Source organism: Elephas maximus, chromosome 6 (genome assembly GCF_024166365.1).
Source record: "Elephas maximus indicus isolate mEleMax1 chromosome 6, mEleMax1 primary haplotype, whole genome shotgun sequence".
In the NCBI taxonomy this organism is placed as follows: Eukaryota; Metazoa; Chordata; class Mammalia; order Proboscidea; family Elephantidae; genus Elephas; species Elephas maximus.
In genome coordinates this window covers 130,671,159-130,685,245 of record NC_064824.1, presented here as the reverse complement: position 1 = coordinate 130,685,245, position 14,087 = coordinate 130,671,159, and the positions used below count along the sequence as shown (strand labels likewise).

The 14,087-nt window shown below is 39.5% G+C and overlaps 1 protein-coding gene across 2 annotated transcripts in view; it reads left to right on the top strand.

The window, feature by feature from the left end:
- The window catches only part of SPHKAP (SPHK1 interactor, AKAP domain containing), a 189,070-nt gene that overhangs the window by 42,762 nt on the left and 132,221 nt on the right, over positions 1 to 14,087 (top strand). For both annotated transcript variants that reach the window (XM_049888379.1, XM_049888378.1), the window contains exon 2: positions 4,806 to 4,914. In XM_049888379.1, coding sequence (XP_049744336.1) covers positions 4,806 to 4,914 — 109 coding nt within the window. The remainder of the gene's footprint in view (positions 1 to 4,805; positions 4,915 to 14,087) is intronic.

The window sequence follows — 14,087 nt, the reverse complement described above, 5'->3', positions numbered from 1 at the left end:
TAGTGCTGTGCAGGTTCTATATGTCATATCTATTTTAAGTGCTTTACAAGAGTTTTTCATTTAATCCTCAGAATAACCTTAGACATAGATACTATTATCATCACCACCTTTTTTGCAAATTTCAAAAATGAGCGTGAAGAAGTTCAGTAACTGGTCCAAGATCACACACTAGGAAGTGACAGAGCTGGAATTTGAACCTCAGCACTCTGGCTACAGAGTTTGTCATCCTAACCCCTACCCTGTGCTTTTTCTGTTGTTTGTTAGGTGCTGTCATGTCGGCTCTGACTCATAGCAATGCTACGTACAACAGAATGAAATACTGCCTGGTTCTGCATCATCCTCATATGTGTTGCTATGTTTGAGCCCATTGTTGCAGCCACTGTGTCAGCCATCTCATAGAGGGTCTTTCCTATGCTGGCTCCATTTATTCCTATTGAAGTTGCAACCTTGTTCATCAAACGCAAAAAGAAGCCTCCATCTCTGCCAATAAAAGACATCCTCTTTGACCTCCTCTGATCTGCTCACAGGCAGCAGTAGAACATTTCAATTTGCCACATAGAGACAACTCTACCTCCATAACTGGACATCTCTCCCTCTGGGGAAGTGACTGAATTTTTGTAGTTGTGGTGAAAACATTTAAGCACTCTGCTGCTAACCGAAAAGTTGCCGATTTGAACCCATCCAGGGGCTCTGCGGAAGAAAGACCTGGCAACCTGCTCCTTTAAAGATGACAGCCAAGAAAACCCTATGGGGCAGTTCTACTCTGTCACACAGGTTGCTGTGAGTCGAAAACGCCCAGATGGCACCCAACAACACAACAACATTTTTACTGCTTATTCACATTGCATGAGTCATTGGTTAATCCAGTACGGTGGCAACTCAACACCTCAATCACATATGACATTTTTTCCTATAGGAAAGCTGCTTGTTTTTCCATAATATGTCTTCCCAAATTCTACTTTTATAATTCCTTTCCTACCTTGATCTGTCTCCTCATTGAAACACATTTAGCAAATTCAGCATGAAGCCAGTCTGAGTGAGAGGATGTGCTTAATAAATATTGTCAACATCAAAGGAAAATCCCAGGGAAGAACCTGTAGCCTCACCCATTAGGAGCAAACTAGAAGGCTGACGGGAGGTTTTAATGGTAATTTGAATTCATAGTAATAAATGCATGAATTTCATGTTGCTGCAATCTCTGCCTCGTCATGTAGCAGCAAATATTCCACTTCTCTAGAGACCAAAGATAACATCTTTGCTAATATTCTAAAAATTTCATCCCCATCCCAAATGCTGTGTTGTAAAGTCGCTTATTGGAGATTCTCATCCATGTCAGATGGTTTAAGAAATAAGCCTACCCTACATATGTTTTCCTTACATATGGCCATGGAAGCAGCATTCAAGAAAGCAAACAACATATTGCATTGGGCAAATCTGCTACAAAAGACCTCTTGAAAGTGTTAAAAAACAAAGATGTCGCTCTGAGGACTAAGCTGTGCTTGACCCAAGCCATGGTATTTTCAATCGCCTTACGTGAAAGCTGGACAATGAATAAAGAAGACTGAATAAGAATCGATGCCTTTGAATTATGGTGTTGGTGAAGAGTATTGAATATACCATGGACTTCCAGAAGACAAACAAGTCTGTCTCGGAAGAAGTATAGCTAGAATGCTCCTTAGATGCAAAGATGGCGAGACTTCATCTCACGTGCTTTGGACATGTTATCAGTAGGGACTGGTTCCTGGAGAAGAACATCATGCTTGGTAAAGTAGAGGGTCAGTGAAAAAGAGTAAGACCATCCATGAGAAAGGTTCACACAGTGGTTGCAACAATGGGCTTAAACATAGCAACAATTGTGAAGATGATACAGGACCAGGTGGTGTTCCGTTCTGTTGTACATAGGGTCGCTATGAGTTGGAACAGACGTGACAGCATGTAACAACAGCATATGCTTTTGAATATTAGGTATTGTTACATTGCTTTACGACATATTTCTGGAGACTTTTAATATTTATGCAGTGGAGTTGCAACACACTTGTCATTAAGTAAGGCACTTCTTTTCATCCCACCATATGACTCAGTTTGAATCTATCAGGTACTCCTTGAAAACTCTGTGGGGCAGTTCTATCCTGTCCTATAGGGTTGCTATGAGTTGGAATTGACTTGACGGCAATGGGCTTGGTTTGGCTTATATGACTGTACTGTCTCATTTAACCCTTAACACAACAAATGTATATATATACACATACACACACAGAGAGAGAGACACATACACACATATATATGAATGCTGTACAGGCTTAGCATTATAACAAATGGGATAAGCCCTGCAGTAAAGGTATACTTGTCATTTCTTCCTTCCACTAGATGAGGTCAGAAGTTCTTAAACTTCTGGGTGCATAAAAAGTACTGTAGCAGATTGTATACCTAAAGTCATACACAGTCTGCTTCACGGGCAAATAAGGAACTTTCGGGGATCATCTTTTACATTTTTTCTGTTTTCAAATTGTTCCCTAAGTTTGGACCCAACCAATTCTGCCCAAGTTAGATGTGATTTCCCTCTAGAGTGGTCAGAGATAGTTGAGGTGCTGTTTCTATTATGTTTTATATCAGGAATGACCAGCCTGAAGTCTACGTTAGCCTTACTTCTCAGCCTCCCTAATTCCCACGCCTCTGATCCCTAACCTTGTAAAAAGTCTTGGGAGATGGACCACCACTGACCATGAGTTGCGGGATGGCCTGGTTGGGAGAGCTACACTAACTCCCTGGGATGTTTAGAGGACACAGTAGCCACAAGACATGTAGCCATGGAAACCCTATTACTTCTCTTTCTGAACTTCACACACAGGACTTTGACTGGCTCGTAGAAGGAGTAATGTATGAATATGTGAGTAATATATGATTTTCTTGACTCTTGGGCCAAGTTCCTCCAGCTCAAGGTTAGCTCAGTCTATAATCTTATCTTCCACATGTAATTGCTTTTGGAACCTAACAATGAAACATATTTTTTACCTTTGGGTAAAAGTCAAACTGCCCTGTGGACAAGAATCCTCTGACACTTAGAAAGCATTTAGAGAAATTTCTGCAGTTGGGTTTGAGATGGAGTCACAGTGAAACGGGAGTTTAAAAGAAGTTATTGACCCCATATTGTGGGAAACCTATAAAAATGTGTCTGAAAACACAGACCTTCTCTGATATTTTGCAAGGAACTTCCAGAGTGAAGAGGGACCACAGACTCTGGTGCAAACATGTCACTTATAAACGGAGAGACCAAGTCCCAGTAAGGCTAGGTGGCTCGCCCATGGACATGTAGCTAGGGACTGATAGCCAGGATTTGGACCCAGTTACTTTTTTTCCTTTTTAAACTGTCTCTCCTCAGTCAATTAAAGATTACACTACGGTGCTATCCTATAACTTAAATTAGGTTCGTTCTGGTCTTCAAGGCTCCAATTACTCAGAAAATAATACATGAAAATTTAAAACAAAATGGATTTCACTTGAATTATTCCATGCGATTTTTGCCTGAATCCGTGATTTGTCGTGTGGCACCATCAATAGTCATAAAAAACGAAAGTCGTTCATCGTCATTAATAACGGAAATGCTAGCAGACGAGTCATGCGCTGTTTGATGTATGGCCAGTTGCAACGCAGTGAAAATGAACAGATTCAGGACTCAAACACCAGGGTTATGTTTTAGTTCCAAATATGTTTAGCTGGTGGTGTATTTGGTGCTTCTTTTAAGAGAAAATTTGGGTGGAAAATTATATGCAGAACTATTCATATTCCAAAAAGGTATTTTAATGAGTTGTATGTCAATGTAATCAACAACAATAATGAGAAAACAATAGAAGGCATTATACAGTATCAGTATATTTTTCTAAATTCTAAATTAGTTTATTTTCAGAAGATAAGTCCACAGAAATCCGTGTTATAGAGGGCTGTTGTATTTATATTGGGTTCCATTCTCCATCTCAAATCTTACCATGAAAATCCATTTTGGTGATAATCTCAATTTCTTATCATTTCTGTAGGAGATAGAGATAAATTTAAATCTTTTAAAATATCTATGCATGCCTGTACATAGTCATAAGAGCTCAGTTGCTAACCAAAACATCGGCAGTTCAAATCCACTAGCCATTCCTTGGAAACCCTATGGGGCCATTCTATTTTGTCCTATAGGGTTACTATGAGCCAGAATTGACTTGACAGCAAGGGGTTTGGTTTTGGTACATATTCAAGTGCATCAAGATTTGACAGAGATGGGAGGATGGCTATAAATCTAGAATTTTGTAGGCAGAGAGATTAAGGTCCTTGGCTCCCATCAGCACAGGGATGACTGCCCTTTCTAAAGTTGGTGTGCTTCTCATGGTACCGTTTTGCTCCTGATCAAAATTGTGTTTTCCCCTCATTTTAAAACCTAAAATGTGTATTTTGGTATGTGTTGTATTGAACGAGCTGAATTAAAGTGGCACCTGAAAATACTTCATTTGGGTATTAAAGCTGCTTGCTTAAGATGCTAACACTGCTAGCAGGCAGCCAGATGCGACTGTGTCCCTCGAACAGTGGGGAAAATACTGGGTTGCAGTTTTACATGCACAATAGGATAGTCCCTGGTGGTCCCACAAATTACAAAAGTGAACCCAACAAAGAAACGTCAAGGTCAGCAGGAGGATTTGCCGTGTTGAATGCAACCTGTAAAGACGGCTTTTAATAAATCACCCCGTGTTTCATTCATTCTTCATTTCTGAGTACAGAGAAGACTGACAGGAATGTGCTCTTTTTTGTGTGTTTTGGGGCACAAACAGCAACGTGGAGTCCCCCCTGATGTGTGACGGTTTGGAGCTGCAGCGCAGCAGCGGAGGCAGCAGCAGCCCGGGGAGCAGCTTGGGTAGCTCCATCACGGCGTGTAAGAAGGTAATGCCTTATACAAGTCTCTTCTTCCAGGTGAACTGAAACGCTGGTTTAGGTTGACCTTTCAAGCACTTTTTCTAAAGCAGAAACAAGAACAAACACAGACAAAATGGTCCCATAATTCATCTGCCCAGATAACCCCTGAAGATATTTTAAAAGCATATAATTGCTGCAAATGATAAGAAAACTCAAATGTAAAAATTATAATCCTTATTCCCAAACCACCTCAACCCCAACCTCCTCCCCAATTCCTCTTCCCAAACTTAGCCATGGGCTACTGTTAATGGTCTCCTTTTAGAAAGATTTTCACAGGCTTTGAACGACTCAGTTTATTAAGTCCCTCTGTCTGTATCTAAAAAAAAAAAAAAATCATGTGACTCCCTTTGATATTTTCCTAAAGAGAAGGGTGTTCTTGGCTTACGGTATTAGGAGAAACAGAATTCCATTTTCACCAACGTAGAGTTGATAAACAAATCTTCCTTTAAGACACTTGCAGAAATTTGTCATTTGAACCACATAAAATCATCTAATTTAACCATATCATTTTCCCAGCAAATCGATCTAAAGGCCAGACACATAAAGCAAAACACTTCAGATCTGAATTCCTGGCCTCATGCTTTTGTCTGTTTGATGCTGAATTTCAGAAGAGAATGTGTTTCTTCTCACCCAGACTTAGAGGAAGTCACACTGGAGTGTTTCATTTGGTGTAAAAATAGTTATATTGTTAAAAAAAAAAAAAAAAGCTTATAGTTGCAAATTGAGACAAATTCTCTAACTAAACATGTTATATGTATATAATTATCATATGTATATATCAATTGATTTGTTCATTACTGTACCCAATTAAGCAGCCCTAAGTTTTTTTTTTTTTTATTCTCTGGTAAATATACATCTGTCTTATTAATTAAGGGCTCTGACTATCATGAGCTGTATAAGCTATTATTGTTTTTGCTCTTATAAAACCCTTCTAGCCCATCCCATAAATTCCAGTTTTCAATGCAGAAAACTGAGGCACTATAATTCGAAATGGTTTTGAGTTACTTATAAAAGACCTAAAACTTCGGATCTCCAACCCTAGATATATTGTATTCTGTAACTCCACATTATAAAGTTCTCAGCAGGTGCTATGTATTTCATAAGGCTAAATGATATTTAATTCATTCTATTTTTTATAATATGCATATTCCTAATGATTAGAGCCAGTGTGGTATAGTATTTCAAAAAACGATTGAACCCAGAATGCCCACACTTAACACCCAGCTCTATCACTTCTGGGTCGAGTTGGCTGTGTGTTCTGTACTAAAGAGGGAAAAAGGACAAGGAACAGTTACTTTACCTAGACCTGTATCTAAATAACGAGGCTGTCCAGCTGAATCACCCTTCTTCATAATCAATCACCCTTCAGTAAAAGTGGATAATTGAAATCTATCGGTAATTCCTCAAACTCGTTTTGTGTAATATCTTCATCTTCTTCCCAAAAAACCTTCTTATCAGAACTGACAGGTTGCTAAATTAACTGGTGAAAGAAATAAAGCAAGGGACCAGAAGATAATGCATGAGTTGTATAATCAGCCTCTGATAAATGGCGTATTAACTGAATTTCTTTCATGTGTTTCATAGTAAATCTCTAAACATTTCAGGAATCCTACCCAGGAGTAATTGCTTCAATTCCTCTTTGCCGTGGGGGAAATATGGTCACTAGAAGCCACAGTTGTGTAAAAGCGATAGCATCGAGAAAGAGATTTTCATGGATTATTGGAAGGAGGAACTTTGTATTCTATCTCTATCTCTGTCTCTCCCTCTCTCTCTCTCTCCCTATGTCTGTATCTATGGCATTGAGCAACTGCCTTTCTCCAGAGCTAAGGTGAGCCTTGGTGGAGCAATGGTAACTGAAATGTTGGCTGTTCGAATCCACAGACCCACCCAGCAGGCTCCTTGGGAGAAATAGCAGGTGATATGCTCCCTTAAAGATTACAGCCTAGAAAACCCTGTGGGGCAGTTCTACCCTGTCACTTGGGCTCACTATGAGTGGAAATTGACGAAGGTGTCTAACAACAAGATGACCACTTGGTCACAGTTTACACCTATTGTCCTGGCGTTTGGTTAATAGCATCCCCTACTGCATTGAGCAAATCTGCTGACAAAGACCTCTTTAAAGTGTTGAAAAGCAAAGATATCACTTTGAGGACTGAGGTGCTCCTAACCCAAGCCACATTTTCAATCACCTCATATGCATGTTAAAGTTGGACGATCAATGAGGAAAACCAAAGAAGAATTGATGCCTTTGAATCATGGTGCTGGAGAAAAACATTGAATATACCACGGACTGCCAGAAGAATGAACAAGTCTGTCTTGGAAGAAATACAGCCAGAATACTCCCTGGAAGCAAGGATGGTGAGACTTCATCACACATACTTTGGACATGTTATCAGGAAGGACCAGTCTCTGGAGAAGGACATTATGCTTGGTAATATAGAGAGTTAGTGAAAAAGAGGAAGACCCTCAATGACATGGATTGACACAGTGGCTACAACAATGGGCTCAAACATAGCAATGATTATGAGGATGGCACAGGACCAGGCAGGGTTTCATTCTGTTATACACAGGATTACTATGAGTTGGAACAAATTCAATGGCACCTAACTACAATTGCTTTCAAAAGGAGCCATAGTAGCACAATGGTTAAATGCTCGGCCGCTAACTGAAAAGGTTAGTGGCTCAAACCCATCAGTTGCTCCATGGAAGAAAGATGTGGCAGTCTGCTTAGATAAAGATTTACATCCTTGGAAATGCTTTGGAGCAGTTCTACTCTGTCCTATACCCAAACCCATAGGGTGCTATAAATCAGAATTGACTTGAAGGCAATGAGTTTGGTTTTTCATTTTATTGCTCTCAAAAGTGCCATGCTATGCAAAATAAATTATATAGTCATTCTAGCACTTGCTTTGAAATTATCCTTCCTCTACCTCCTTCCATTCTTCTAAGAACTAGGGAAGTTATCAGATAAATTCACATTGAGTTGTTAGTGATCGTGCACAGTTTAAGAATACAATCTACTTCCCATTACTACTCCTACCTCCTTTCCTTAATTGACATTGATAATTGATCTTATTGAACCTGAACATGACCTCTGACTTCTGTGTATCACAGAGCTCCAAGCAGACACTACTAATCCATCAAAGATGGAATGTGAGATAACCTATATATCATCTCTAATTTAATAAGCCCCCAATTTTAATGTGTACAATGTGATTCTCCAAAATCACACACTTAAAATGAGGGAGATCCAAAACAGTAACAGAAACATGGGAGAGAAAGGGTTACTGGTGGGCAGGAGGCACTAGAGTTACTCCTCTAGGATCCCTTCAATTGTATCTCTTTGGAATAGATATTGAATCAAATCTCATTGGACCAGTCCTTCTTATAAGACAAATATAATCACCATCGTTAAACTGGGTGGTAGGAATTTTTCCATTAAAAAAGCCAAATGATTGTATCAGTTATCCTTCCAAATATTTCTTTACAATAAGTCAAAATGTTTTATCTATAGGGAGGCAATGAGATGTGTTATAACAAACCTAGACATGGGATTCAATGACAGAAATGAGATACCAAATTTCTCTGTGTGATCTTGGGCCAGTTATGCAAGATCATTAGCTTGAATTCCTTAGGGTCGATGTGATGTTTACATATGATAAGATTTGTGTAAGCCCTTGGCACATAGTAGGTGCTCAATAAATGTTGTTATTAGCTGCTGTTGAGTCGGCGCCAACTCATGGGAACCCACACGTGCAACAGAACAAGACGTTGCCCAGTCCTGTACCATCTTCACAATCAGTGTATGCTTGAGTCCATTATTGTGATCAGTTGTGTATTTTGAGTGCCTTTCTACCTATAGCAGTCACCTTTCAGCACTATATTGGACAACACCCAATTGTGGTCTGTAGAGTTTTCATTAGCTAATTTTTAAAAGTAAATCCCGAGACCTTTCTTCTTAGTCTTAGTCTGAAATTTGAAATACTTGTAGCATAGCTTCCAGTATCAGAGGAACATACAAGTCACAACAAGTACAACAAACTGACAGACAAGTGGTGGCAATAAACATTATACCTACTCCTCATTTATTGACATGGTTAGGTTCCAAAGACCAGGTTGTTATGTGAAAATCAGCACTATATGAAAATGGAGAATGACCACATCAGATAACAAGATGGAGGATGAGTGCATCATTACTTAACTGTCAAATTACATCATTGTATAACTGCCAAACCACTGAGAATCATGGCCCAGTCAAACTGACACATAACCTTAACCATCACAGCCAGTGTCAATCTTTTCTCACATCTTGGTGTTCGTTACTACCAGATGCATGTCATTAATGTGCAAAATAGTCAGATAGTAGATTTTTTATTACTATGGTCATAATTGTGAAATGTTGGATAATAAGATAGTCAATAAGTGAGGAGTAGGTGTATGGGATTCCCAGTCATTGATCTTTACACCAGGACAAAATTCATTTCAGTAGAATTAAAAAGTGGTCTGAATATAGCATATGATGCATTTTTATTACATTGAATGTATTTTTCCTCTATTTTGAAAGAGTTACATTCAACGTCGTATTTCCACAATAGCTGGACATTTTCATCCATTCCTTATTTCCACAGATGGAAGATTTGCTGTTTGGAATGTAGTGGAAACAAAGCTCTGAATAGGATTCCTGTGAGGAAAGACTGTTGGAGGAAAATCAGCACTCCAAATCTCTTTCTCTTGTTATGTCATATTAGTTAAGTCTGCCTTAAACTTGCACTTATCAAAGGCAGTAGACTGAAAACACTTTGATTCCCAGAGGCAGAATTTGATCTTAATGTGACATCTAATCAACTCTTTGAAGTTTCAAGAGCTTTCTTTGCCATGACAATACCCCTTTAAACTGACTTAAATTTGCTGTGGAGAGTGGCACAGGCCTATCTGAAGAATGACGGAATAGATGTCCCTTGATGTTTCATCTTCCTTGGTAAAATACACTTTCATCTAAACTCATATCTTTTGGATGACCTTCAACTAACTACAACAATTCCATTAATGTGTGCAGGCATGAGCAGAGAAATTGGCAAGCCTTTTCAGAATCTGCTGCATATTTCTGAAGATGTTTTTTGTGAGTCAAATTGCATTTCTCCTGACCAAAAGCCCCAGCAATCCTTGCAGGGAGTGAAGAAATACATTTACTGTGTTTAAAAGCTAGGTATTCCAGATGAAAAATAGATACAATAGTCTGTATTAGTGGAGGCTATTTCCCTAAGAGAAGGAAGAACTTTAAAAAATAAAGAAGATAGATAAGTAGGTAGGTACATAGGTAGATAGGTAGGTAGATAGTATAAAATCTTAAAAATAAACACAATTTAGCTATATTCACCTTTCTATAGAAGAAAAACACTAGGCCTACCCCTCCCTCCTGGAGTGTAAACCATTCTCAGCTCTATAGATGCCTCTATTGTTGAAGCATCTTGACAATAGTCTTAAAGCCTAGCTTTGGACACCAGAGAATGGTCTATCCAATTATTGTCACTTAGCAAGGGCCCTGTTTTATTCCCATTCTCAAAGAGTAACCAGAGCATTGAAGAAACAGGAAGATTTTTAAGGAAAGAAGTTGAGACCTACCTTACTAAGAGAGATAGTTAAGGAAAGATCCACTGGCAGTTCTAAAAAGAATTCCTTAAAGCAAAGGGAGACAGAAGTCTGGGATGCCAAGAGGGGTTCTGAGTCCAGACTTGGTGTGTGGGAGGTGGGAGAGGAGAGGAAGGCCTGGGTTGAGGCAGTGGGAAGAGAGAAAAGCAAACCCCAGTGAGACTCATTTTCTAATTAAAGATCACTAGGATTCTATAAAAAAATCACTAGGAGGCCTGGTAGAATAGTAACTAGGAGCTCGCCACTAAGCAAGAGGTTGGCAGTTCAAATTCCCCAGCCACTCCTTGGAAACTCTATGGGGCAGCTCTACTCTGTCGTATAGGGTTCTATGAGTCAGAATTGATTTGATGGCAACTGGATTGGTGTTTTTTTTTTTTTAGCACTCTATGGCTTGTTGTCCCCCATGTGTCTGTCAGTTTGTCATACTGTGGGGGCTTGTGTGTTGCTGTAATGCTGGAAGCTATGTCACTGGTATTCGGATACAGCAGAGTCACCCATGGAGAACAGGTTTCAGCTGAGCTTACAGACTAAAACAGACTAGGAAGAAGGACCCAGCAGTCTACTTCTGCAAAGAATTAGCCAGTGAAAACCTTATGAGTAGCAGCAGAACATTGTCTGATATAGTGCCAGAAGATGACCCCTCCCCCCAGGTTGGAAGGCACTCAAATGACAACTGGGAAAGAGCTGCCACCTCAAAGTAGGGTCAACCTTAATGATGTGGATAGAGTCAAGCTTTTGGAACTTTCATTTCCTGATGTGAAATGACTCAAAATGAGAAAAAACAGCTGCAAACATCTATTAATAATCAGAACCTGGAATGTACGAAGTATGAATCTAGGAAAATTGGAAATCATCAAAAATGAAATGGAATGCATAAACATTGATGTCCTAGGCATTAGTGAGCTGAAATAGACTGGTATTGGCCATTTTGAATTGGATGATCATATCATCTACTATGCCAGAAACGACAACCTGAGGAGGAATGGCATTGCATTTACCATCAAAAAGAACATTTCAAGATCTATTCTGAAGTACAGGACTATCAGTGATAGGATAATATACATACACCTACAAGGAATACCAGTTAATACAACTATTATTCAAATTTATGCACCAACCACTAAGGCCAAAGATGAAGAAATTTAAGATTTTTATCAGCTTCTGCAGTCTGAAATTAATCAAACATGCATTCAGGATGCATTGACAATTACAGGTGATTGGAACATGAAAGTTGGAAACAAAGAAGAAGGATCAGTAGTTGGAAAATATGGCCTTTGTGACAGAAATACCGTAAATCACATAATAGAATTTTCCAAGACCAACGACTTCTTCATTGCAAGTAACTTTTTTTGCCAACATAAACAGCGACTCTACACATGAACTGACCCTGACCCAGATGGAACACACAGGAATCAAATTGACTGCATCAGTGGAAAGAGACGATGGAAAACCTCAATATCATCAGTCAGATCAGGGCCGGGGCCACCTGTGGAACAGACCATCGATTGCTCATATGCAAGTTCAAGCTGAAACTGAAGAAAATCAGAGCAAGTCCACGAAAGCCAAAATATGACCTTAAGTATATCCCACCTGAATTGAGAGACCATCTCAAGAATAGATTTAACACATTGAACACTAATGACCGAAGACCAGACAAGTCGTAGGATGACATCAGGGACATCATACATGAAGAAAGCAAGACATCACTGAAAAGACAGGAAAGAAAGAAAAGGCCGAAATGGATGTCAGAGGAGACTCTGAAGCTTGCTCTCAAACATCAAGCAGCTAAAGCAAAAGGAAGAAATGATGAAGTATAAGAACTGAACAGAAGATTTCAAAGGGGGGCTTGAGAAGACAAAGTATTATAATGACGTGTGCAAAGAGCTGGAGGTAGAAAACCCAAAAGGGAAGAACACGCTCGGCATTTCTCAAGCTGAGAGGACTGAAGAAAAAATTCAACCCTTGGTGCAATAGTGAAGGATTCTATGAGGAAAATATTAAAGGATGCAGGAAGCATCAAAAGAAGATGGAAGGAATACACAGAGTCAATATACCAAAAAGAATTAGTCCCCATTCAATCGTTTCAAGAGATAGCGTATGATCAGGAACTGATGGTACTGAAGGAAGAAGTTCAAGCTCTACTGAAGGCATTGGCGAAAAACAAGGCTCCAGGAATTGACGGAATATCAATTGAGATGTTTCAACAAACAGATGTGGCACTGGAAGTGCTCACTCATCTTTGATAAGAAATATGCGAGACACCTTCCTGGCCAACTGCCTGGAAGAAATCTATGTTTGTGCCAATTCCCAAGAAAGGTGATCCAACCAAATGCAGAAATTATAGAACAATATCATTAATATCACATGCAAGCAAAATTTTGCTGAGGACACTTCAAAAGCAGCTGCAGCATTGTATCGACAGGGAACTGCCAGAAATTCAGGCCAGATTCAGAAGAGGACGTGGAACCAGGGATATCATCGCTGATGTCAGATGGATCCTTGGGTGGAAGCAGAGAATACCAGAAGGATGTTTACCTGTGTTTTATTGACTTTGCAAAGGTGTTCGACTGTGTGGATCATAACAAATTATGGAAAACATTGAAAATAATGGGAATTCCAGAACACTTAATTGTGCTCATGAGAAACCTGTACATAGATCAAGAGGCAGTTGTTCAGACAGAACAAGGGGATACTGAATGGTTTAAAGTCAGAAAAGGTCTGCATCAGGGTTGTATCCTTTCATCATACCTATTCAATCTATATGCTGAGCAAATAATCTGAGAAGCTGGACTATATGAAGAAGAATGGGGCATTAGGACTGGAGGAAGACTCATTAAAACCGGCATTATGCAAATGACACAACCTTGCTTGCTGAAAGTGAAGAGGACTTGAAGCGCTTACTAATGAAGATCAAAGACCACAGTCTTCAGTATGGATTACACCTCAACATAAAGAAAACAAAAATCCTCACGACTGGACCAATAAGCCACATCATGATAAACAGGGAAATGTTTGAAGTTGTCAAGGGTTTTGTTTTACTTGGATCCATGATACCACCCATGGAATCAGCAGTCAAGAAATCAAAAGACACATTGCATTGGGCAAATCTGCTGCAAAGGACCTTTTTAAAGTGTTGAAAAGTAAAGATGTCACCTTGAAGACTAAGATAAGCCTGAACCAAGCCATGGTATTTTCAAACGTATCATATGCATGTGAAAGCTGGACAATGAATAAGGAAGACCAAAGAAGAATTAACGCCTTTTAATTGTGGTGTTAGCGAAGAATATTGACTATACCACGGAGTGCCAAAAGAACGAACAAATCTGTCTTGGAACAACTACAACCAGAATGCTCCTTAGAAGCAAGGGTGGCGAGACTGCGTCTTACATACTTTGGACATGTTGACAGGAGGTATCAGTCCCTGGAGAAGGACATCATACCTGGTAAAGTACAGGGTCAGCAGAAAAGAGGAAGACCCTCAACGAGGTGGA